Raw genomic sequence first — 27,760 nt, 5'->3', positions numbered from 1 at the left:
AAGACGACTACGGCGACGAGGACAACAACAATAATCAAAACGTGATTGAACGAAGCGAGGTCTTAAGTCCGATACAATCCGACCGGACCGGTGAGTCAGGAGGACGGTTGGCGCTCAAATGAATGATTCTTCTTCAGATGTGTCCTACGATCGCTAAGACCGTGGTGCTCGTCAACGCGTCGATGGGACATAAGATCAAATAAAAGCACGAGAATATGAACCCATTGTAGACAGAGAATTTGTTTCAGTCGTTACTGGCATAAGGGCGGGCTGACAAAGCCGAAAGCAGATGCGAATTCACGATGCGATAAGAAGACAACAAAGCCGTATGTAGATAACATACAAAACGATTCAATATCTCATTCGAGTTTATTCGGGGCCAATTATTTGGCCACTTTGCCCATTCTGTGTCCGCCTCTCAATATAGGATGCCAGTGATGGCATCCTATATTGAAAGATGGAGGAGAGCTAGACCGAGAAAAAGAGGAAAAAAGAGGCATATTTAGCTAACTTGACTATGTACACGGTGTTATCGAACAATACAGTATACCGCACGTTTTGGGCTTTATAGCACTGACAAAATGGAGAACGGAAGACCGCGCGAACAATGCTTGCTATGCAATGTTTGACAAATCTACTGTAACGCTCGCGTATTCCGAACTTCGCTCAATACTCGACTCTGTGGCACAACCACCTTCAACAACAACCAGTAACAGGAACAATAACGAGAGCAAACTATGGGTCTGAACAAAGCGGCCTGTTTTAGCACGATACACATAACGAGTTACAAACTATGTATCCGTTCGTTCGATTTTTCTCCATTGTGTGATCAAGGACTGTGCGAAGGATGCTGGAACATCTAGCCGTAATAGGAAACGTGTCGGCCAGCGTTAGCAGTCAACAATCTCTGGCCTTTGCCCAATCAGTAACCGAACAAATAGGTCCGTTTTTTCTTGTTTTCTTTAAAGCAGTAGGCAATCAACCGATGAGGTACTCTCCTAGAACTCCATATTATTTTGGCCACCGTTTATCATCGAAGAATAGGTAGGGTGCTAAACATACGGAACCAAATGCTTATTAGGGATTAAACTCACTCCTGTTTCGGGCCTACCTCAAACAGATCTCTGGGCGTCTGTCTCAGCGTACCTGCGGCTTATTTATCGCGTATTTATGTTGCGCGCGTAGCATGAGCAAACTACGAAATAAGATCGTCGCAGTATTACGAGGCAAGATGTTCGACCGATAACGATCAAAACACACAAGCATAGGCGTTAGCGTACTAGCGCACCATTATATTTTTACTCATTAAAACCTGATCGCGGAAACAACAACGACGCTAGCTGCATTTTTATGTATTTGTTTAAACCGGTTCCTCTCTATAATAAGGGGAACCTCGTTGGGTTTGGTCCATCGTGAACTCTTACGTTAGGTGGCAGCTGATAGCATTAACGATTGTGATGGTCGTGGGCAAAATGTGCCGACGCAAAGTCCGAGAAGTGAAGATTGGAGGGCAGTCGGGGTACGGTGAAGTGGAGGCGAATATAACAGAGAGACGACGGCTCAAACAGACAACATTTACTCATTTTTTCCAGTACGAATACGATCCCGGTGAGACCAAAGACGCTCTCGTTCTACATTTTGAGCAGTCTGCGACATGACAACTGGGTGATATTCCCCCAAACTAGGCAATACGTACGATTGCTTGAGTTGATGGGCCTGTTCAACAAAGCCTTTTACTAGGCTTCTACAGCGGAGGTAGCAGTAGCAGCAAACGGCCGCACCGGTTCTGGACGGATAGCTTTGCCTTTAGCACCAGTTGGTCTGTTCCATATATCGTTGCTATACGGGGGTATACGGAAAGACGAAGTCTAAAAGCTAATGGCCCAGCATCGAGGACTGCAGGTGGTCATGTACCATACAGTAGGCGAGGGTGTAGAAGAAGGGATAGAAGAGGGGGTCCCGCTAGGAAACTCCACACATCGACCGGAATTTACTCGTGGAAATCGATGTCGTAATCCAACACTCTTATAGCAGCGTTTATTTCAAAAGAATATCAGTGCTAATACATATAGGACGGCGCAGCCCTATTATCATTTACGTTACAGAGTCCTGCTAGCATATATTACGTTAAGCCTAGGACTGTAATCATTAACATAGATGTAGTTCTTTAACAGACCTATAATGTAAGATAAGAAAAGGTAAGATGAAATCTAGCCCGCTCAACCGAAAGCTAATATAGTAGGAGGGTAATATTTGAGATAACTAAGTTGGCAGCAAGAAGGAAATACTGCATAGATGTAAACGGTTTTCAATAGTTTTTTTTTCTTTGAGCGGGTGTACCATATTGAGCTTCGTACTCAAGTTAGCTTAATAATGTACTAAGTTGTCGGCCTGGCGTCATACCTTCACTCCACGAAAGTCATGTAAGCGGCAGGGAAAGCCAAAGCACGAAAAGGTTTAATAACGTAAATTTGTGCTGGGCGCAAGTATCCCTATGGATTAGTCAAGCAATAACTCGTAACCGTTCATACCTATATTAAGGATTACGGTGTGTGAATAAACTTCACGCAGGTTAAAGCTAAAAACTCTTTGAATATGTCCTTTGAATTGCTGGATAACCTTATAGCCCATGCTACAAGAGCACTTGTAGGTGGCGACGTGTACTAAATACGTTCAAAAATTCTAACTCACTGACAAACATTGCCATAGACTATAAATCAATGTGTTCGCTTTAGAAGTGCTACTTTAAAAGATACTGGACGATATTATGTTGTGTGCGAGAAACAAAAGATGTCACGTCTACTACACGCTATATATATATATATCAAGGTCAAGCAGCGAAACCATTAAATGTATCAACAACTACCACTGATAGCTGGCGGGGGCCTCCTATTTTCTGCTCCTTTATATACACTTTTCGATTGGTTTGTTTGATACCCGTAGTAGACCATGACACATCTGTCCGCCCGTCCCCATCTCTAAAGGTAAAATATAGTGATATCGTTGGCCTTCCTTTTCTTGCTTCGGTGTTTTTTTCTCGCTGTTCATCATTTGTTTGTGTGGCACAAAGCAGCACTCGTGGATGCCCGGCGCCAGCAATATCCCCTCGTGTGCAGAGATTCACCGCAATCATGACTCCGCCACTTCTCCGCCCTGTTCGCCATCACCAGTTGACTTCAATCGACTTCAACTTCAACACTGAAGCGCAAATGAAAACAGGTCAAAAGAGGATTACACTAACTAGATGCGCGCACAAACAATTACAGGAGGCGGAAAAGGAGTCCGGAGACAAAGCGACAGCACCCGCAGTGATAAGCCAATGAAACGATTGGAGGTGAACGCCGTGCTAAGTATATAGTTGCTTGTGCTGTTTTTGCTGCATTCCGCTCACCGTGTCCGACTACCATCATCTGAAAACAGGAGCTGACTGGGCTGCGGGTAGTTCTGGTATAGGCACTCGGAAGTTCTCTGCAGAAGCAACAACCGAGTCAACGACGTCGAAGTAGCGGCACCGGCGTAGTTATAAGTAGAACTGGCAACAACAGCAGCGCAATTCTGCCATCGCACTGGCCGTACGAACGAGCAGAAAAGGAAGACTAACAACCATCACAGCCACCTAGCCGTTGTGGCCAAAGAGTATCCATCGACCAGAGAAGAAGACGCGTTGACAGCTATAACCCGAAGGGTCGCTCGTTTTGGTCACTATCTGAATGTAACGGCGGTGACGGAAGTAGCAGTCGAAGGATCAGCGGCGTATTACTAGGATGCGTGTCCTGACACTTGTCAACCACCGTCAGGGAGCGCTCGGTGCGGCTGGTGGCTCGCCGACTTGCTAACTAGCTACTTGCTTGTTGGTCTGACTGAAAAGATAGGATGACGCTAACCTACTTTGGATGGTGAATGCCGTCAATGCCAGCCTGCTTCAATAGCGTAAGACACCAACGCATCGTGGTCGCGCGAAGAATGGGAAAGCTACGGGTTTTGCCCTGTATGTTGAGAGGCAGCGGTTGAAACGATTCAAGTTCTGGGGCTGTGGAGTACATTGCATTGGCCGCTGTGTCCAGCACTTCAGTCCGATGGGTAGCGATGCCGCTAAATAGACTTATCTCACGGCGGAATTGTGGCAGTGCGTGCACGCCAGTTCGCTGGACAATTCTGTCTTTCGACAAAACAAATACATGCGGACGGCAAACCGGGTTGACGTTCGTGGCGCACCTAGCGCCGCCTAATAGGCTCTTTTGCTACGGCCGATTGTGACGAAACGATGGATCGAAATGAAGAATAGTTAGCGACGGATACAACGCGCCCATATCGGTGGTTGTTTAGAAGAGGAGTTTAAGGGAAGATGAGCCGCTGGTACCCACAGCCACAATAACAGTGATACTGAGCGCTCGTCATAATAGACTCTTAACGGTGCTGAGTCTTGTGGATAACAACGCGGAAGGCAAGGAAAATCCATCGAAAGTAGTATGTACGTAATCGTAACTCGTTCGAGTGGAAGACTCGTTCGATTAATAGAATCGTAACTCGTTCGATTAATAGATAAACAATATTGAACCTGAACGCGCCAGATAAATGTTGGCTAGCCACTAACACAAATCTAAAGCGACACCTGGTAGCAGAACCGGACATAGAACTCGAACAATTTTCTAGGTACGAATACGAAGACGGTTCATAGCAGCAAGTTGTGTTTCGTACGTTTGGCTTTGTATAAGGTACTTGGCGTTTGCCGTTACGCAGCAGATGAAGGTGACTCTCGATTATCGTCAGCCACCTCAGCAAATACAGACATGTCGAAATACGCCGATCTAAAAAACCAGATAGTCTTTTCTATTCGCAAGTATCAAAGAGTACTCGTGCTTTCAACAAGCACATTGTCAACTGTCATTTAGGGTTTTTGATCGGTCGTTGTTCACTACGGCAAATAGGCCGATTTCAATTGAGGCTGTGATAAGCGTGATCAACGCACAACGACGATAACGTCTAGAAGTAGCAGGGGCGACGGCGGCGGCGGCGGCGGCGGTGGTTTGTGGAAGCATTCGAGATTCAACAGGTGCAGCCAAGAAAAAAACGTAGCTGGTGCCGTAGTAACAAACAATGTCTGATTCGCTCAACACTCATGCGTTTAATCACTCATGGAAGATGTAAAAATCAGCGGAGTGCGGTAGCTTGGGCTCCGATCATAACTCAACCTAATTTCGCCCAGTGGTGTGGGGCAATTGCAAAGTCGTTGACAGTAACTTTCGGAACAGCCAATTTTCCGATTTAAAATAGCTATAAATGATACACATATCAAACAAAGGAGAAAATCTTCGAGACGTGACAAAAAACGGAGAGTGGTTGACTTCAGGTATGATGACCTACACCCGCTACCTCGGTAGCTGGCGTACATCAAGCACAAAAGATGCGATAATAATAATTATTTTCCCTTTACTGTAATAATGACCATTGCCGATATTGACAGCCGCGATTACTTGTTGCGATAAGAGTTCAGAGGAACATTCTTCATAGCTGTGCGATGGTGATTTACCACGTACAATTGGAGATCGCTAGGATTAGATAAAAGGCGGGCCACGGCGAAAAAAACGCAGCTATGATAAGGATTTAAAATGAGATATCCATGCATGCAGATGTCCGTAGAGAGAATAATTAAGAAATACTTCGTGCATAGTCGATTGGACGCTGACAGAAACACGGTTAATTAGATGATACTCCTTTTTTAAAAATGGAAAATTTTCAAAGGTAATGAGAAATTAATACATCCCTTCAAATTGTATCGTCCACTGCAATAATAATTAGCTTCCTCTATCAATTTTTTTTTTTTAAATAAACGGCTTTTCCTAGATCATTTATGTGTGAAATCGTTTCAAACGTCTCTCCTACCAGAAGAGACTACATCCGCATTCACATATTTTTTCCACTATGTCGAGTAGGAGTTGAAGGGACTGGACAAGCCGGCGTAGCTATCGATGATGACACATAGAAATCCTTAGTTCGTAACTCAGCAAACAGCAAAACCTTCACTCTATCCATTGTAATGAGCTATCAACTTCTTTTTACGTTCCCTTTTTTGAGTTCCAACATGCCTCATAGCAAACTCTCGTTTTTATTTACTTCCAGCAAAGGCAGGTCGGTCAAACGATCCGAGATACAAAACGGTTCGCTGCATTAAGGTTTCGCAAGACAAATGTAGTTGATAAATACTGATATGGACTCGTACTTTAACACGAATAGTCGTGACCTAACCAGCCAAGTGCTTATCTCATATCTACCTAAGTCACGTATAGCTCTTATCGATATGTAGTTTTTTCTTCTGAATTAAGGCCTATAATCGCATTGTATTTTTGCTACAAGAATGTCCAAATTGGGTTCATATAATATCACAGCAGGAATTGCTTCCTAAAATTTATTGCTTACTAGGCTGTTGTGTAGTTAGCGTCTTGTCCGTATATATGTATATATAGTGAAAATACCAAGTGCTATTTCTGTCAAGCAATGCATACTTACTTGTCCAGCAATCAATACGACAAGGTTAGGTGACTAATGCTTGAATAAACAATTTAAGAAGTGTAAAATACATATAGAACCGTAACGAGAGCGAATGATAGGTTTCATTGGTTTGGTATGTCAACAATAGATAGGTCATACCTTTTTTTCACGCCCATATCGTCACTATCGGCCATTGTAACAATTTTCGACAAATGTAAAGATGTTGACGAGTCACGGCGACAAACGCTTGCTACTCTGTTCCCGGCTCGTTACTTACAAGTGGGCAGTAGGACGGCTAAAAGGCGATTCGTGCAACATTTTCTATGCACGCTCCTTGGCCATATTTGTCAATTTGGACAACTCTGCAGGCTCGGTATAAATCAAGTAAACGTACGCATGAGCGTACGTTTACTTGATTTATACGTAGAACTATTATTTCGAGAAATAGTTAAGGAATACTTGCGATAATCAGCAATAATAAAAGACGCTGTGAGTCGACGTAAACAACGTTATCAATCAAATCACCGTAGTAACAGCCCTGCCTGCAACGAGAACGGTGGCAGCAACAGCAGCTTGCGAAGCTTGAACATTGTCTAGAGCCTCGGCCGCGTCTGTCATCGCCATTGCCACATTACCCTACCGAGTGCGCGTGACGTCGAAGTGCCACGAGTAGCAACTAGCGAGTACCTATGCTATTTGGTCCGCCATACAGCGTCTGCTTTTATTTATCTACTTGCGAACAACCACCCCACCAGTTGAAAATACTTAGTAGTTCAAGGTACAGAGGCTAAGACCGGAATTGTTCGTTCGTTTGGCCAGCTGCTTGTTTGGCTGACCTATTCAAAATGATAAAAAAAAAACGTGAAAATAAAAGGTACGCTACGTCAGATTTGTGTTCACAATACGAAACGAGGTGCAGGCCGTGGAATCGGAGCGGTGCCAAAGGCTTGAGAGGAAAGCGATGGGCAATGAGATCGAATAGGATTTACCTTTCGCGATTACCGGCGCTAACCACTGCTGCCACCCACGTATGGTAGTTTGCTTAGAGGCAAACAGTAGCTAGTTGTTTATCTGGAACTTGGTTTTCGCACTAACCCGATTACCAGTTGACTCGGTAGCCACGCGGATGTTGATTGATAAGTCTCGCCAAATGTCGAAGGTTGGGAGTAGAGGTCACAGGGCAGCGCTTAGCCCGGGGGGCGAGCAAAGAAAAGGTGCGAAAGAATGTGATAGTTGTAAAGGCTAAATACCGAAAAGGCTGTCACGACGTAGCAGTTACGTAGTTCTCGACAAACAAAATCTTAAAGCGTCGAAAAATCCAACCGATAGCCGGGTCAACGCGCTGGGAAGGACAACTCTCCGCGTTTACACGTATTTTTAATTTTTCTCCTGAATCCACACGTGTAGACTCGCATGCAGTTGTATGTAAAATCCAGATCATTCTGGAACGGTTAAGGTGGCTGGCGACCTTTTCTTAATCTTGACAACTGATATTTAACAGCCGCAGCAGCAGGAGCAGTAACAGCGACAACGAAAGGCTATCAATAAAAAGAACGACTTTTGATTCTGTCCATTGTTCAGCGTTGATAGGCACAAAAGATGTCGCTGATACCCTTTCCGCTCTTATGTAGGTGTAAACTGACATTTAGAGTCCGCTGCACGATCCGGTTTCCCCTTCTTAGCAGCAACGGCATAATGGTCACAACTCGGAACTACTCTCTACTGTGCGCTAATCGCTTTACCAGAAACCAGACAGAAAAATAACAAGAAATTTGGTGACGAAAGACATAGAAATAAATAGGCCTTTTGACATGCGACGCTGCTAACTTTTGTTTAATAAGTTCTAGGGAACGGTGGCAATGCTGTGTAGCACTGCTCCGCTCGTTGATGGCGGCTCACCGTTCATTGCTTTCCACATTCACAAAATGTCGTTCGAAGCGTTTAGGTACACATGGAGGCATTCGTACCCTCGGTCTTCACACAGTTCACCTCTCACAGCTCTCTATCAAGCAGCGCGTAATGTTGTTACTTGAAATGTTCGTTCGCCATAGCGAATAGGCCCAATGCAGCGACCGCATCTCAGGTAAGAGAGGTAGCGGCGCATTGGTACAAACTGTGAGTCGTTAGGTCGACCCGCAAGGCTATAGCTGTTGCTGTTTCAACATTTCTCGAACGGCGCAAATTGCCTGTTCACAGCTCGGAAATGATAAGGCTGAAACGGTTCACCTAACTTCAAGGCCGGTCTACCGGCTAGTTAACGAATTTAACAAAGAAACGCTGTCGGCGACAAAAATCCGCACAACAAACTATTGCTTGCGAAAACTAGCGGGTGTTTTTATTTTATAGACGAATAATCCATTCGATGCTGTTCAAGGCTAAGTGGAGTCTCTGTGGGGTCAAGTATATCTGAAGACACTAATGGCGTCCGTTTGTTTTCAATATTGTGTACATAGTTCCATACGTATATATATATATATATATATTTGCTATTATAATTTTAATTGTACTTATAGTTATCTGTACGGCCATCCGGGATCGAGTGACCCGGTCCTGTACGGAGTCAAACAACTTCAGCTTATTATGAACACAACTACTTAACGTAATGACTCATGTAATATACCATTAAAAACTGCGCCGATCCCACTCGACCAGTAAACCGTCGCCGATATAGTACTGCTAACATTATCGATGTCTAGAACAGTGGCGGTGTAAACACGTTTGCATTCGTATACGGCAGGAGAAAAAGAAGAAGGACAACAACGAATCGAGGAGCGCCAACAGTAACAAGGAGTACGATAGGATAATAGTAGTTGTCACGTCGAGCAACGAACGAATCAAAGAACGGCAAGAAGTCGCAGGTTAACGCGTCTCCTCGATTCTCCGTTTGTCTTTCCTTCGTTTGCTCCCTACATTCCAGTTATAATACAATCCCTTAAAACGCCTGAGAATCACTCAGGCGTCGAGCGGCGCCTCTGTAGGCGGCAGCGTCATTGAGAACGCGCGCGGCTTACAGCGGTCAACCTATAGAAATTATTCGACCGATCCGTCAATTTACCGCCATCGTCCGTAACAGCACTTGCCTAACGTGGCAAACCCTCTGCTATGAACGCGCATCCTACGCTGGCGCTGCGTAATCGACCACTGAATCTGTCACATGCTTGTTCTATTGGTAAGTATGTGTCGTACGATCAAAACAACCAATATCGACCGCTGCCGCGTCTGCTGCAACCACTCTTAATTGTAAATAGTTTCAATTACAAAAACGATCCATCCGCGTCGAGCCACAGCGTCCTATCGAGATGATGTTGGGAGTAGACTGGTGATAACGATAAAACCAATAACGACAAATGTCAGATAGAAGAAACTGCGCATTGAAGCTTAGCGTAATATTAAAATAGCTCATTATTTTATATAGACCTGAAACGAGGGTGTCCATTCTTCTATTCGATAACATAATGAACTCGCCTTGAAACGGGAACAGTTTAGAGACCCGTCGACATCAAGCAACGATTACTATAACAATCATTAAAAATATTTATAACCCGAATTGGATATTTAGGCGACAAAAAAATGGCTAAATAGGAAAAGTGGAATCACAACCGGACGTTCACAACAACCGTAACATAATGACTACCTTTACGGAGTTGTTAATGGCATCGCTGCAGCTGATGATGGCGGTGCTAGGATCGATGCCAAAAAAGACGGAAGCTCGTTAGCATCGTGCTTCTAACCCAAAATGTGTTGAGTTTTCCGTCCGGTATCGCTGCTAGGCATTCCATCAGACGGATCGTCCTCAGTACAAAAACGTGTCTACTCCCGGATTCGAACCCAGGCTAGCGCGTGTTTCCGGAGTTTAACAGGCAATCTCGAATCCTATAAAACAACTACATATCATAACAAGAAAGTGCGTTGATTTTTGCTATTGTGAGCCTTGGTCCTCTATCTGCTCCTGTCGTCATGCGCCATGACGAGGCAGCTACGTGGAGGCGTTTCTAGCCGGTCAGGGGGAAATTCGGCGCAAAAGAGGCTGTTTCCGAAGAATGTGTGGATGCTACGCTGTCGAGACGCTCCAGTGCTCACCTACTTACAGCCAAACAATGGACATACGACGCGCCACACACAAATAACGCAACCCGCTATTCACTAAGCGGTCGGGTATTCCGGTTCAAAATAGTGCAAGGGACGATTGGCGATAGTCAGCTAGCTTATTACGGTAGCCAGCGGAAGACGTGAACCGAGAACGGCCGTTACATTACGGAAGTAACCCGTAGTTTCGGAATAAGTAAGCGGACGGGATAACTGTCGCTGTAGCAATAACCACTGTAAGAGTCGAAGTAATGCGATGACAAAAGAAAGCTGCCATCGGTACTCGAGACGTCCGACGACATGATTTGTACGTTGTTAGCGAAGAGCGTGCTAAGGGCAAGGATCGCGTTAATCCGATTATCAAATTGTTCAAATAGAGCTGTTTCGTACTCGTATTTATATCATGTAAGACGCTTCTAACCGACATAGCAAAATATGGCTACTCTATAGGTGTCTGACGGTAACCAATTTAGCCCACTGTCATGCTTAACATGAGAAAATTTTAAACGTAGACTTCGATAACGTTCGTGTGTTTTGCTTTTCCTACGAATCGTCGTACGATTCACTCTCCGTCCACCTGCAGCACGTCAGGAAAAGACTGAACAGGAACACAAAAGGGGATCGAATCTGTCAAATCAAACTGCTCAACAGTTGAGTTTACTAAAACAGAACGGCAATACGAAATTATCAATTTTCGATTTCAGACTAGAGGTACACAGTCTATGTCCTTCGTTCCGACCTGTCAGAAAGGGACAATGATGGAAGGAGTCGAATGCTGGGAGGGGACGCAGGTGGTTTGGTTCGATTTTCAATGTACCTTTACGCCAGTAGTTTATTCTCCCTGTTCCCACTTCTGATGCGCATACGCGACAAGATAATGAAAGAGTACAGCTCGTAGAACTGCCCCTGGGATTTTTCTGGCGAGAAAATTTTGCCGCTGGTCTAAATAATCCGATTAAGATAGATAAGAAGCAGGGAGTCCGATCGTCCCATGGATGGTCGGCTGGCGCTGCTGTAAAACTCGCGATGAGATCAAGGAGTCGGAAACAAAGAGCACCGACTATCGGAATAACTTAACGATTTGGAAAGACCCATAACTTGCTGTTTTAAATGCGTTCAGTAAAAAAGGTGTTGCGTAACGATGATAAGTACAGCAAAAAAATTGAGTCGTAAAGCAACGCATAATTAAATAAAGAAGGTAAGGAAAAAGGTTGACAAATGAATTCCAACTAGGGGCCGAGATATTAACTTGACGGCTAGAAAAGGCTTTTGCGGAATTGGTCGATAGATGTATTACCAGAATCATTGTCGTCACTTACCAACGAAAACTACGTTCTTTTGGCTTGGGAGATGACATGGGTCGCCGAGCGATGTCGTAGTTGAAGCGAACAGAAGTAGAACTATACTGAGTACGGGAGGGCTCAGCTGGCGTAGCTCGCGTGTTGACCTGCCCATCTTGAATAGCTGGCGTCGATTAACGGGCTTCGACGACTTTGTGTCGATTAACCTAAAGAAAAACAAAAGTTATAGGGGAAATTAGTAAAGAAAACTATGGAAATTATCAATGCACTAATATTACCTTCCAACATTTACAAAAATTGTGTTATTATTACTGTTATCGTCGTTACCTGCTCCAGCTGGATCTACAAACATTTTTTTTTGTACAGCTTTGCAATTCTAGTCAGCTCTGCATCAGCAGTCTGGTCAGCTCTATATTTATATTTTACTTTTCCCTGGATTCACATGTAATCTTTTTTTTTTTTTTATTTTTAGTATTTACAAAGTGAAAAGAAACGGCACTTTGGTAGTTTTTTTTTTTAATTGATTTCCACCAGCCCTTGTGCACGACAAGTGGTTACAGTCGTCACATGTCTGGAGAGTATTTACACGCAAGCCTGAGCATAGGCAGTTACTTAACTGAAAACATATGATAAACAGTAGTTTTATATACATATGTATGACCATTTATATGTACGATCAGATAACAGAAGCATGTTTGTGGCATGGGACGCTATAACTAAGCAGGTCAGCGGAAGGAGCTAAATTGTAGGAAAGCGGTCCATAGCTAGTTAGTTGCTCAGACATCCGCCTACGCAGTTATAGTGCCTATCGCACTCTACTGAGTAAGCTGAGATTCGGTCTTATCGATTCGTGTCGCCGAAGAGCAAGAAATATACTATTTTCTGACATTTAAGCGAGAACCCATTGTACACCTCAGTCTCCATATCCCACTCCAGCGTTTTTCAATTATCGCTACAAACGAACCTAATGAGCCAATCAGGAAGGAACATTCTTGTCAACTATCGCGCGTTAATTTCCTCATCCACTTCTATGCGGTTTACCAGAACACGAGCATTACTGCTACCGCTGCAGGGGCTGTGGTGCATTTATGAACGAACAAAAGTTGTGCGGGAACCCAACGTTACCAGCATAAGCAGTCTACACAATTGACAATCCGTAAATAAACACAAACGTGTTTTAACGCTAAATAAACATGGTAAGTACGAGCCGCCATCTCGATCGGATAGTGAATCCACACCGTTGGGATGTTGTTGCCTCCATAGAGTATCTCGAAAGGAGATCAACGCCTCTACAATAATTGCACATGGGTTATTGTTCGTTCTCACAAGTCCCTTCTCAAATCATAAATTGATTGGAAGCGCACAGCTGGGCATTAGATTTCAGTGAGGGTGGTAGACAGTTTCAAAGAAGTTTAGGAATGCTAAGTATGTACTAGAATGAACAGAAGCAATTTTATCAAATTGCCGATTTCGCATGCTTATGTAGGTAGCTGAAAATTTATAATTATTTGGTACTTCTCGCAGTTACATCATAACTGCATCAATAAAGTTGTCCTTCAAGTTCCTCGTCGCTTATTCGTCATGCACTATATTCAAAGAAGCTTGAGAAAGCGTCAGCTTATCCCTCGACGTCGCTTGCCTACGTTGCACCAACTAATGCAGTGCTTTGCCAATGGCTATTACTTAAGTTATCGCAAGAGACGGAACGGGTGTCCGAATATAATACCTATACTGAAAGAACGTACGTCGAGCAGCAAGAAAGAGTAGTCTAGTTACATATCCATATAGGTTGTAGAATCGTTCATCATCTGTACAATTAATGACCAGAAGGACCTCAGAGAACGCTATAAACAAAACGTTTATCAGCGCACAAACAAGCTATGACAACAGGCACAAGGTACTATTTACAGCAGCTCTATTTGCCTTTAACCGGTTTAAAGAGTAGTCATGCGCGATTCGAGGAAAATCCTCATTATCGCCAGCCAGACACATAGCTTTACTTTATATTGGTGGATCGTATCTTAGAGTTTCTATTTTTTCTTCCTGTCCTGTTACATAGTCGTTATACAGCGTTGAATCACCATCCTGTCACCCGTTTGTCACCACTTTCTTGACAATGTCACTAGATGATGTGATAGTGATAGGCCTCACTAATGGAGGGGTGCTCTCGGACTTATTCCAGCTAGACTTACTCTAGGAGTAGAAATGCAGGTCGGCATTCTGGATTGTTTCATTTTTTCTTCTCGTCCCCTTTTAGTATGAATCTCTTGCCAGGCGCGCAAATGGCATACATCGCACGACACATGCTGTAGGACGTGTCTAGCCAACAGTCAACGAGTGGTATGTCATGCTAACAGTTCGACTCGAGTAATTTTTCTAGTACAGGTATCGTTCGGAGTGGATCTTCTGCGCTGCTCGGTTGTGGCAACGCCAACTAACGCCACCTGAGAATAATTCACCTTAAGGGACGGAGGCAAGGTCGACAAGCATCCTCCATCTAAATGCTGGCTCTAAGCTGAGGCCAACTCGGCCATCAGTCACTTCTTAGCACGCAGGAGCCATGTCAGAATCGATGACTATATACCATAGTCGAGCTTCTATTTAGCATAGAGACAGCCGGTTGCAGACGCGACAAAATTGTTAGCGCTGTCAGCAAGTTCATGCTTCTGCGCATTGCTCGGGATATTTGCCGAGGTAAGTAGCTCCATTTCTGTTTTGGTTTTGTTATGTGCAAATCACAACCCGGCACTATATCATCATCACGGCCCTACTCTCTCCTAAACTCTTCGCATGGACGCAGAAACGTCTGCTTCGCTGTTTCACTCTCAACGTGCAACCCACCATATGGACCACGTGCATTCTTCCCTAAAATCGGGCTCTAACAGCGTCATAATAAACACAGCGGTTTGAAATGACTTAAGCTAACTCAGTCAGCTTGAATTGCGTCACAGCCAGTAGGCACCTGCTACCTCCTACCCTAGCTGCTGTTGTCGCTACACAGGCAGTTGTCGTGTAGAGGCTTGATAAATGAGACCACCGTCGTGCGATGGTGCTTGCTGGCGAACGACTTCAAGGAACAATCTCTCTCATTTGGTTGGTCATTTTCGTCGACTAAGGAGATTGAGCGTACAGGGTATTTGGAGCAGTGATTGCAAGAAGGCAATGTACTCTGAGATTAAGCTAGCTCAGCCCCTTTTTGTCTTCTTGAACAGCTAAAGACCTCCCTTTTGTCTAAGTACTCTGCTTCGCACAGCTATGGAGAACAGAGTTACGAGAGCATTCAAAAAAGGGTTACATTTCGCATGCGGCGGATACTAGCTACGTGAACACGCATACATGAGGGCGGACATAGGCAGGTATGAAAGAAAATACAGTTGAATCTATGCTGCTGCTTTTGCAGGAAATCCATCAACGCTTGACGTCAATGATCAATGGGGTTGTGATCTGTGTCGAAAAATAATTACAGGGTCATTCTGCTACTCAGCAATATGGGAACTGCATGGTCGTCGCTTGTGAACCGACACGCTTTTGCAGGTACTAAAGATTTTTCCTTGGAGAAGAAAATTTTGGAGATGTAAGGGGTAGGCCTAGGCCAGCTCTGGCCTCACGATATTGCAACTCGGTGGGAACTACCGTTAATTGCAAATAAGCAGAGGCGTGTGGGTTAAAGCTTAAGGCGATACTAGCTAGCAGAAGCTTTCCAAAGTTCTTCTGAAGGATGTCAACGAATACCGATACACAGAGGATTGCGGTAGTTACAAAGGACAACGTTAATGAGGATCCTAAGATGAACAGTAACGGTTAGAAAAGACAATGATATTCGGGATAAGAACAGATATTAGTAATAATTGGGGGTAGCGACAAAAAGTTGGCCTCGGGTTGAGGAAGAAGAGGGTGGAGGGACAACCCCTTTGCCCGGTGGGTACACACATATATATATATATATATGCGTTTCCCTCCCGCGCAATCTGTCACAATCGTTTTAACACACACGACAAATTTCAAGGTAATCGAATTTTGTACGCGAACTAAATGCCGTTCATATATTATACACCTCTACGTGTGCAGATTGAAAAGGATGAGGAGACTTAGCGAGTAAGGGGTACATGTGCACAAACTGAGGTCTGTTTGAAGGATCACCACTACGGAGGCAAATGTTTTTTTAAAAATTCACATTTTAAAAAACCAGCTTTTTGAATGTTCTTGGCTTCATATAGCTGTATTTTTCCTTTTTAACACCAGAAAACTCATGGCGTAATGTATGTGGCGTATGTAAATGAAGCTTTTATGTATAACGCCTGCAGAGGGGTGATTATTTACTGACGAAATGATGTAAATAGACCGGTGCACATCCATGAGGCAACAACTGATTATCATGTTGTAGCGCATGCCTAGGTAATTGAAACGATAATGATAACAGAGACGCGATCTTATTAGAATAAGGTGCAGTTTCTAGGTAGCAGTTATGTTATCAGTTATAACCTATTAATATATATATATATATATATATATATATGAATGGTAAAATGTATTCGTATTTGCGCATGTTTCCTCTCCGTACGGGAGTAGTAGTCTCGTTAAGGGTGAGTGCAAAACCAGGCATTAGTGGAGACGCAGTGGTCACGATCGTTCTAGGATGATCATTATTGAAAAATTGGAGTAGATAGTTTTCTCCGTGTGCAGAAAATCATCTATATGACTTTATAGATGAAAATGGAGTTCCTAAGAAAAGAGCTAGTAAGTTGATACGCAGGGATACTGTACAACCTGCGTGAATAAATGAGGTTATTATGTTTATGTTTTTAGTATACGCGAGGCAATGATGCGGATCAGTAGCAATAATCTAATAACCAATGATGTACAAACATTGAGTGCTTTTATTCATACTTATTATGTATAATATAATGAAAATAGAGTTGATCGTTCCTTCATCCTATGCAGCGGCTGATATGTTTGGGAAACAGAATCCTAGTCCACCAAGCTTCAGCCACCAAGCTCGTCTCACTTTTATAACTCACTGAAAAGTATGACCACTAATCCAACTATCGGAGATCGCAATTTGAAATGTTTACGATAATATAGATACATACTTAGTTGTACACGTTTTATTTAATATGGGTGTCACGGAAGCATGAACAAAGTGCGACAATCACTCTTTTTACTGGAGGACTAGAACACTCCTACGTCACATACCATACTGTAATAAGTTTCAGGAACTGACAATGTACCCGAAACTTGTTTCTTCAGTAGAGAAATTTTGCTTTAATTTTGATAACAACAATTATACACAGATCACCTATAATGCTACTGTACATCTTATGCTATACGCTTTCGACTGTTCAGCGGCTAAGCGTATCCTTAGTCGTATAATTGACCCTTTACCATCAGGGCGTCGTCCAAACAAAAACACTCCGCTTCACGTTTCTTTAGGCAAATAAGCTGGTGCACACCAACTAGGCCACTTACTAAAAGTATATTACACGCTAAATGAACTATAAAGGAACCTTTGCTTTTTGCTCGGTTCACCTTTTGCCTGTCTATCCCCAGCCCAGTTCCCTTGTTTAAGTTTCAGATACTTGCCTCATAATCGTTAAATCTCCTTGGAATCTGCGAATGCGGCTTTGCATAACATCGCCCATTTTTAAGGCTTAAGTTAACTTACCCCACCTAATTTTTTTTCAGATGTTCCGCACAACGTCGTCTCGACACCATCTAGGTATATGTAGGTATATAGTTAAGTGTACGTCTTTTTCGTTTCATGTACTTGTATAGCGTTGCTAGCAACAACAACCATAACAACAGTGCAGCTGTTTGCCTTATAAACAAGTGAAGCAGCTACCTGACCCGTAGTTATATTCAACAACAATTCACCACACGAGCAGCAATAGGATCGACTGAGTTAGAGAAACAACCATTTCAACCCGGTTCACAGATGAACGATATCGCTTTTGACGAATAAGGCAGTTCGGTTACCCAGTTCCTCAGAGATCGACCTGGCCGTATGTTCAGCAAAGTCAATAGTGAATGCTAGACAAAATCTATGCGACATTACGGCGCATTTAACACAGAATGGCGTGTCTGGCCCGATTAGGTGCAATTCAGTCAAGCACCACCTGGCGCAGACCTTCGGTTGTTGAGCCGCCTAAAACGCAATGCACTAGAATTGCCATCGTCTAGCATCGCCGTAACACCATAGCACGTTGAAGCGAATGACGCTTTTTTGTTACTCTCATGCAGTGCGGTATTGAGTCGGTAAACGCAGCATCTCCGTTCGTATATTGCATACCTGTTGTTAGGCTAGTAGACCTATGGATAGATAAACAGCAGTAAGCGAGTGTAAAGCTATAGTTCTGTAACACCGCTCGCGCCCGCTGTCCCGTCGCCGGCTACCGAAAAAAACTAAGTCTAGAGTAACATCCTGCCACTGACAGGTCACCCAACAAGAAATGCAGAAAGCGATCAGTTATGAACTGTGTTGTTCTGTTTACATCAACAGACGGGGAACATGTAATATTTTAGCGGGTAGAGGCTAACGAATATCGAAGAGGAAGAACTCGAGCGCACCCAATAGCATGTCCAAATTAAGGCAACAGCAACGTTCGTGTTGCAGGAGTCGAGCGTCAGAAGCTCGTAGGGGTTTAACAAGTGAGTACGAAAAAGACGGGGAAAGGCGATGAGGCCGATTGCATCTAGACGGCATGCAGGCCCATGCCGTGGGACTGTTATCTTTCTTTGTTAGATTAAATGTCAGTTAGTTCCTTAGGTTTAACACTTTACGCAGGAAAGCCAATTGATATTAGCTACGGTAAAAAAGCGCAGTTAAGCAACAAAGTGACCTTAACGGTACGCGCAGAATAAAGGACTCGACTGGGCTACGTCTAATTGATTCAGTCCTCTTCCACGCTTAAGCCGACAAGACACGTTGACTACTAACTCCTGAATTGGAGGTTGGATGACTTTATTATGAAACACTGCGCCGCTGTACCTCTGAACACAACCAGCGATTGTCGTGTCCGCCTCACATTAATGGAGACGAATATAGCAGCTATCCCTATAGAGACACATAAGATGATAAAAATCTATCACTGCTAGTAGGCAATGCTTCTTCCGATCTTCGCACTATATTTTCTCCGATAACAACTTGCAGAAACTATTTTGTATTATACGTAGAGCGGAAGTGGTGTAAAACAGACCAGAAGATCAAAAAGCTGAAAAAAGAAGGTCGGGCTTATAGTGGCACATTGGCCCATTCCTGCTTGCACATCCTTCTCGTTGCCGCCGTCGTTGAGCTATTACGTTTCCAAAAAACAACTGGAGACGAATTATAGACCTGAAATCACAATGGAGAATCCAGGAACGCCCTCTCTGCGCCGGCGAGCCGTTGAATGTTTACTTGCTTGCCCACCCGCAGCCCGTCGTCTTCTTCGACTTAGTCTGCCGACGCCTCGTGTGGACTTGCCTTTGGTCGCTATAGTGTTTCTAAAGCGATTTTCTTACTGATCCACGAGCGTGCTGTGGTTATGCTGCTGCTATTGCCGCTGTCGCAGATCCAATAGTAACCGTCATTTCACATTGCCGCCACCGACGTAGACGATGTCAGTCGCCGAAACCATCTCAGCAACGGAGGCGCTTTAGTTGTTAGTGCAGAGAACGCCATCGAAAGTGACACGACAGTCTAAATTCGATTGATGCTGAAGCCGGCGCCGGCCAACCCGGCCATCAGACAAAACGGATCGAAAATTATTGTTATTCTATCCCGCGCCTTTGTCCATCTGTGTATGCATGTATATATGTGTGACTATAATCAAAAGAAACGATTAGTTGGAAGAAACAAGAAAAAGCAAATCATCGATATAGCAAACAGCGATGCCTCTGAATACGGAATAGAAACACAACCACAATTTAATGCGTCGTGTGGCGCCAGCTATTTGAATCCATCTGCACAGATGATAGCAGCGACAATGACCAGTAACGCCTTCAACGATTCTCGTAGCAGCGTAGCCAGGAAAGGGCCACTTGACATCGTCCATCGTAAACACGTCGGTGTGTATCCCGCGGCTGCGTGAGGCCGCTTGTAAATCGTCGTTCATTTTATTCGCGATAGACTCAACCACAGCGCTGAAGCTATAGTTGGCTCGGCTACTGCCAACTGCGCAGCCATCCTTAAGAGTAGCGCAGCGAATTCCGTCGTGCTTCCCTTACTTTAGTTTTTGCGGTAAACTTGTGCCGCAATGGCAGTCGAACGCAAACAAGGAGTAGGTCTGCTGTATATCTCTGTACGTGTCTAAGCTGTGCATAAATCAAGTATGAGTACCGTTTAAAAGGCAGCTCTCTCTTTTTATCTCTCTCTCTCTATATATATACAGGCCGTCTTGATTTTTTCTCTTTTCCGAACGACTACGTCAATCATTGCTTGCTCATCAACGGGTTCCGTTGTTTCATGATGCGAGACAAGACAAAAATGGGTAGTACAAAACAGGTAGAAAAACAGAAACAGACAGAAACCGACGCTCACCACTTCTTCGCTAGCTATCTCCGAAAATAAAAGCGCTGGCACCTCTGGTTCGAGTCAAGCTGGAGCCTAACTGGGCATATGCGTAGTTCTTGAGCAAACCGATTGACCCGTACACGATCTGTGCGTACGGATATAGCCAGAACGCAAATCAAACGAAGTGGTTAAAAATACGAACAAAAACAACAAATCGCAGAATCGTTTCCATCTTTTTTCTCAGCTTGTACCTCGTCACCTGGAGGTAGCCAGCGATAGGAGTTCCGCATAAACGCACTGCCTACATTTGTGTGAGACTAAACTAAAAATCCATATAATTGTAAGCAAGCAAAAAACCTAGCATACCACCTGCCAGGTAAAATAAGTGGTAAGCTGTAGACAAGGGAAATGAATCCGCTAATTTACCGACATTACAGCCGTTTCATTGTATGCCCATTACCCTTCGCCTCATCACCCGTCACAATACCGTCTTGAGGGACCGATCAAGAGGAGACCCCCTGGTGACTCCCGAAGGACCGATGCCATTTCCTTGTCAATTTCCTGACAGCTGTCTTCGTCGGTTAACGCATTGCTCACAAGGCACCAGCAACTGTGGCTTCTCGACCCGTCTTCACCAGCCATACCCACCTGTCTTAAGACTAGCACGCAGGAACTTACAGGCAGCATTTCGATTCTACTGAAAACACAAAAAGAGGCGAGATCGAGACAGGGAAGCAGCGCAGGCAAGCCGATATGGCCTGACATTGCTACTCGATTTGTATCCCCGACTCGCCAGCCGCAGCGGAAGGAGCAATAGGGAGTAGCACACGCCGTAGTTAGATCCGTTGCAACGAAGCCCTTAATACGCATGTACTTCTCTAATGTACCTCCGTTAAAGGATCAATAACCAAGACGCCGTCTAGCCAAATAGGTTAACCACTAAGGTATATATATTCAATACAATATTCATGCTGTACCCTACCGCTATATGTCAGACGCAAACCTATTTAAACCGTCACTGCCATTTCGACAGGTAGTCCCGGCAACCGTCAGGCTGTGGCGGTATTAATTGCTTGCTAGCTGCTATGAACTAAGCCACGGGCATATGTTCGTCCACATGTGCAGCCCCCCCCCCCCCCCCCCCCCGACACCACTACCACGGGGTATGATTGCAGAAAGGCAGGCAAACTGCGCTGGAGTTTTCTATCTGCCTGTCTCCTTTATCTTCTTCTAATGTGAGCAGTCTGATAACGTGGTTCCAATTAATAGCTGATGGCAATCGCCGTCACAAATCGACTGATCTACCGACAGGCAAGGCAGTCATCCCTGCCACGCACAAAACTACCACCTGGTTCCAAATGTGTTCCTAACATTCTTTTCATATCGACGAAGCTACTGCAGACGTGGAGAGGGATGGTACCACCGTCAGCATCAGTTGTATGGCACTCGGTGATACCAACGATCGTGATTATTGTAATTTCGTGACGTTTTTGCTGCTACTATTTTTCGCGATAACGGCAATTTCCTTAATAATAAGTAAACTTTTACCAGCCACAGCAAGCGTCAACCTCGAAAGATAGTTTGTTAATATTATAACACTAACTGCATAACCAAATACCACTCAGACATCAAAATTCAGTTTGCTACTCGTTGATCGTCGCTTCGATATCAGATCTGGATTACGAAGGAATGTTAGCCACGAACAACTGGCTTAAGTCGCTGCGAGCACCTGCTCTTTGGTAGGCGCCTATATCGCCACCTCTCTCGAATTTCTTGTCCCCCTCCCCTCATGCACCTTTTCCGCAGATGCCCATATAAGCCTACTAGTTTTACGTTGTTGCGAGTTTCAGCAACGCTAATAGTGGCCATAGGCAGCGTTCGTATCAGTACCGACGGACAAAAGCATTTCCTGTTGTGAGGTAAGAAAGCATTGAAGCGTAGCTGGCGATCACATTAAGGGATGGATCGTCAGGAAGTTGAGATTGAAAGGGAAGGAGTGCGACGGATCAAATGGAACAATCGCTCCACGGCGTTCGTGATTCGATGGAATCATTATCAACATCACCGCTGTCAGTTAGCCATTACCTTATACAAAAGTATACCCAGCTTACCGACAAGTAACAGTTAGTTGACACTGGGAAAGCCATAGTAGCATAGACAGCTCATAGCGCCTAGCAGAGTGAAGAGGGACATCGGTCGCTCCCTGATCTCTCCTCTCCATATGCTGAGGAATGTTGGGTTTCTGACGAGTGCCACACTACCAGCCCCTCAGCTGCCGCGCGCGCTTAAGCGTTTGCGTGTCTCTGTAGTTCTTCCTGGCTGCGCTTGTATGCATGTATACAAGGATAAGACACCAAGAAATACCGAGAGAAAAGTCACTCGCGCTCCAGCCCGCGTCATCACCGCCCGCTGCCACACCAGCTGCTGTCTACCCCATATGCTGTCTATATGCCGATAGCGATAGCTGCACTTATAACTGCTAGGCAATCGGTGCAACTACCGAAGGCAGAAAGTATAAGCGCGAGAGCGCCGGCAGCAGCGACGAGACTACCGATCGTGCGATACCTCCGCTTGCCTCACTACCATTATCCACCTACCCACACTCGCCCTTATTGCCGTCAATATACAGTCCATACGGCTATAAGAAGACCGTCTTGTCTTGCTAGTTGCCACTCGGTAGCCAGCGGCGGCAGCAGCAGCAGCTAGATGCATCTACGCGACCAATTTCTAATAACGACGCCGTCGATGTCGCCGAACAGGAGTATCGCATCAGCCAACAGTCACCTAATGAACGGGCGGACATGCGAATAGCAGACAGACAGACAGTAGCACGTTGTTGGAGACATGGTCGGAGACAAATAGCCGCATCTGACTACCGGATTCCGTACTTGTACCAGCCATTGCTATTGCTAGCGTCCGCAAAGGCCAGTCGCCGATCGCTGTCCGGCAACAAGCATTACCGATGTGGGGTAACGCTCGACAGGAACAGATACGGGATCGTGTAAAGCGCCTACTCACGTCGGTAATCCTGCTGCTTCTGTTGCTGGTCAGAGAGCAGTTCGCACTGATAACGTCGCTGTTGATGGCGGGCATAGCAGCACGAACTTCTGCAGCACGATGATAATAATAATAATATATGTGGTAATAAGATCAAGTAAAATGAAAATGACGGCAGGAGTAACATTCGGATTTATTTGTATGTGTATCGTGTTCGCTTCCTTCGTTTGAACCGAAATGGCGTGTGTTTTCAAATCATGTTTACGAAATAGGGCTAGTCCTTCGCTGCATGTAGTCTTGTTAAAGAAAACATAAGAGTGATATTACCGGTCTCTTAGATATTACTATGTTGGCCCCTTTTTGTGGTGTTTTTCCTATGTCTGTAACTGCTAATGTTGGTGGGTCCACGACTGGATCGCGGCTGCTCTGCCTTTGGATACCGTTTTCGTTGACTGTTGCATTCGGTTGGGTCTGCTAGACCAGCTACCGGCTCCGACCTTACGTCATATATCATATCAGTAGAAACAAATATCACGCTTATATATTTTTATTTATTTAGGTATTTAATCGACACAAAAATATATTATATCGGTGAAATACCTTACAAAATACTTTAGCCTAAACTGACCTTCAACGGTTGCTACGACGGTCTCAGGTCTCGTATGCGCAATGTCCAGCAAGTACATCGATGGTTTTTCTATAGCCCCTCTTTCCTCCTCTCTGCCCGTTCCTCTTAACATGTCGTGGTAGGTTATGACATTTCACTTTTAAAACGAGCGACACCTCCTACTAACTTCTTCTAGCAGAGGCTAACAAGCGAACGTCGCGTATCAGTACTTAGTTATCTAGCCTGCTTATTATTTAAGTTACGAGAAATGCAATTAAGGGATATGTCACCCCAGTCCCCTGCTGGACGAGGCGATCCATTGTATCAAGTTTATTTTCTTACCTATAGAGATGTCTTGATCTGAGTGAATAGCAGCAGACGTAATATTTGTAGAAGTCAAAATCGCGCGTATAATCTGATAACTACGATGCATAGCTACTGTTATCATGCATTTTCGTCATATAGTTCCTATATAGGCACAGAATGATAATAACTTGTCGTTTTTTGTCGAAGAACGACATGAAACGACAAGCCTACTACACGTGATCACACGCATATGCTACATGATGTAGATAAAGTCTGCTTACTTAGTAGCATCATTCATGGATCTCCTAAAGCCCAGAAAGCTTATGCACTGCGCCCACTATTGCGGTGACGACATCGTCACTACGCAGCCATATTTCCACCCCTTTAACTATACATGAGTACAGCACATAATCATATGATGATACTGAAATGCAGAAGGAGAGTGGGGAACGCATGGTGCCTCAAGAAGAATTGTCAGTTTTCCTCGGTAATTTTCGCTTTCGTCTTCGTTCGAGGCTATCAGTCTCAGCTACGTTACTGCTTCTTTGTTCATGGAATCCCCTCAACGCGTGAGGGTAGCGTCGATTACTCCCATATAAAATGCAGTGCGAGGCACGGGCACGCTATCAACCATGGCGTGGTCCCTTCGCGGTTCCTCCTCATGCGCAAACCATACAGGCCCTTCGTTCCAAATCGACAATCGTTGAACAAAATGCCACAACAAACGCGACAGGCTCTGTTTCTTGTCGAGCCAGGTCTTTTCTGTTGAAAATTGTTATGTGCATAGGCGAACACGCAGGAGAGTTAAGGCAGATCAGAAAAGATCTATATTACTGTTTTACAGAGGAATGCGTTACTGTATATATATATATATATATATATATGTGTATATTTGACCGGGGTGCAGAAGCAAATCGATAGACGCAGAAGCAGCGACAGCTGGTCTGTTTTTCGAATAGCAACAAGCTGCCACGGCAGAACTAAATGTCAGTACCCACGGTGTAGAAGCAGTCTATCAAGCAATAAGGACGAGACAAGTAAATGAACCGGACAAAAAAGAGCAGAACGTTGAAGAGAGCGGGGAAAACACCAGTGCAGCGACTATAACCAAAAGTTAAGCTAAGCTAACTTAAATCGAGCAGGCGAGCCATCTTCTTGCCTTGATAACAACCAGAGTTATTTTAGTATCCCTTGGAGCAGTAGCATCGGTAGGAGAATAGATTCCGCGTACATTCGACCCATTTTTTCACCACTCAGGCAAGCCGGCAGGCTGCATCACCTTCTTGACGTCATCACCAGCATCATTTGGCCCCGCAGAATCGCGACAAGACTCGAAGAACTGAGAAGGCTAGAGGCTCCCTGCCAGCTAATGCTAGCTCATGGAGCTCTAGCATGCGGCACTTCTGCACGACTGCCATCACCAGCACCGTCATCACCCCACATAAATTTCACAAACGCGCATACACCGCCTGCTCGCCCGTTCGAGCATTCGGCCCTGGCTCCTGTAGACTGCCCCGACTACGAGCAAGCTAACAGCCAGGCAGTGGGCTTCGTTGTGCATTCGCCTCGTCTATGTAGTAAAAGTGATCGTCTTCACGAAGACGAAGCACTCGAGGCCATACACGTACACCCCTACGAGAAGAGAGAAAAACGACGAAAAGCTGCAGTCGACTCAACACAACGCGCATAAATAGAACCTGCACCATCTCGGTGGTGATGAGTTGTTTTTCAAGTCGGCTACCTGTCTGGCTACTTGCCTCCCACGCTGCTGTCGCCGATACACACAAGCCGATCGCCTGGGAAAAACATCGGGCTAACCTCACGGCTGAAGTGTTGGGGGCTTCTGGTGCCACTTACATGACTAACTAGACTATTAGGGGGCGGTTTTGTTGGAAAGATGAATATAGAGCCCAAGAGTAGTACGGCAAGCCAACAAAAATGTTGAAAACTGTTTACGAAAAAACGACTGGCTGGATGTATATGAGGTATACGGGCGTAATTGAGACCATATCCTTTTTCGGATACTACTGCTATGGTAGTACTTTCTAGTTGTGGACTTAGTTCGCATAGTGTTAGAAAAATGCCTGCAGTATTAAATGCGTGTAAAGAAAACAGAATAGAAAGGAATGTTTAAAGTACTGCCACCGTATATATATATCAAACTTAAGTTTAAACTTCAGTTTGCTAAAGGTGATAAAGCATCAGCCTATTGGCTTGTTAATGCGTAGCTTCTAGTTAGCAAGGAAGGGGACTGAATTATACTTTCATTCTATTTTACTGTCCTACCGTGATTCTAACTTACGCACTCGACGCCTTCTGCTGTGGAAATCGTCAAATTGCAAAAACAGTATTTGGTGCGTGAATTGTGTATTCTGTTAAAGGCTCAATATAGCTCGATAATAAGTTTTGAAAATCATTGGTAGCGCTTATCATCTGGCAGGTGACTATACGCCGCCGCCGCTGGTCAAAAACGACGCCCGAATGCATGCTTATTGTTTCCGATTAAATAACCTTTCACAACAACCCGAAAATTGAGCCCGGTCCGACAGCCTAACCCGACGAATAAATCTGATCAACATATGAATAAGGTGTCATCTTCGTAGTTTGTTCAAACGAATCAGAAATCATGTAAACTTAATGGACAATCGAAAGACGCACTACGTATTTACAGAGTAGTCGTCTGCTATTTCTGTACGGTCATTTACTGTCCGTGCAAAACACGCAAATATTCAAAGATCCGTCTAGCACGCGGAAGTCCGTAACAACGTCAAGCACAATACAGATCTCGTACAGAATTTCAGAGCAATGATTTTTGGCTGATTTGAATTTTTGGCGGTCGCTCATTGCAGGATAACCGGTAGCATAAACAGTGGCCCCCAGGTTAGAGTCTTCTATTCTCCCTTTCTCGATCGACTCAACCAAGCTAGCAGTTGAGAACGGCTCTCATGAATTTAGCTCATAGAATGCAGCCATTTCCTTTCACCCTATTATCAAACATCGAGCCAATATGGATGGTCTCCCTTAAAACGCATTGCTCCCATGACCCATTGCTGATGTTCTTTGTTGTAGCTGTTTGTTCGACGACACTCTCCTCTAAAGCAGACGATATCGGCAGCGTAGAGTTTTTTTCAACGGAGGCTACAACCGACTAGCACGGACGCCAAGGGCTGCATGCCGACAGCGATCGGCAGTCGGCTCCCACGTTATCGCGAGTGTATTATTATACCAGAAACAACATTATTATCTCTTGGCAAAGAATGATTGTAAGGGGCAACCAGAAGACAGGAAGAAAATGTGAACATCGAATAATCGGCCCGCAACTCTCAATGACCTGATTTTTATTATATATGCATAGATGTCGAAAAGCCATGGCGATACTTGTGTATAGAACTGCCTCATATCATGCATAAGCATGGTTGCAGCAGGACGACAGGAAGATTCATTGCTGCCGTTAAAAAGGAAACAACGATCGACACAAGGCTGAGG

The 27,760-nt window shown here is 44.5% G+C and overlaps 1 protein-coding gene across 3 annotated transcripts in view; it reads right to left on the bottom strand.

Annotated features, from left to right (window-relative positions):
- Positions 1-27,760, bottom strand: part of dome (cytokine receptor domeless) — a 61,000-nt gene that overhangs the window by 20,700 nt on the left and 12,540 nt on the right. For all 3 annotated transcript variants that reach the window (XM_086986331.1, XM_086986332.1, XM_022804033.2), the window contains one exon: positions 11,895-12,082. In XM_086986331.1, the coding sequence (XP_086842457.1) occupies positions 11,895-12,082 (188 nt within the window). The remainder of the gene's footprint in view (positions 1-11,894; positions 12,083-27,760) is intronic.

This window comes from Varroa destructor, unplaced genomic scaffold (genome assembly GCF_002443255.2).
Source record: "Varroa destructor unplaced genomic scaffold, Vdes_3.0 BEIS01000004.1, whole genome shotgun sequence".
Lineage (NCBI taxonomy): Eukaryota > Metazoa > Arthropoda > Arachnida > Mesostigmata > Varroidae > Varroa > Varroa destructor.
Note: the sequence above shows the minus strand (reverse complement) of the source record. Positions and strands in the feature narration are given on the sequence as shown.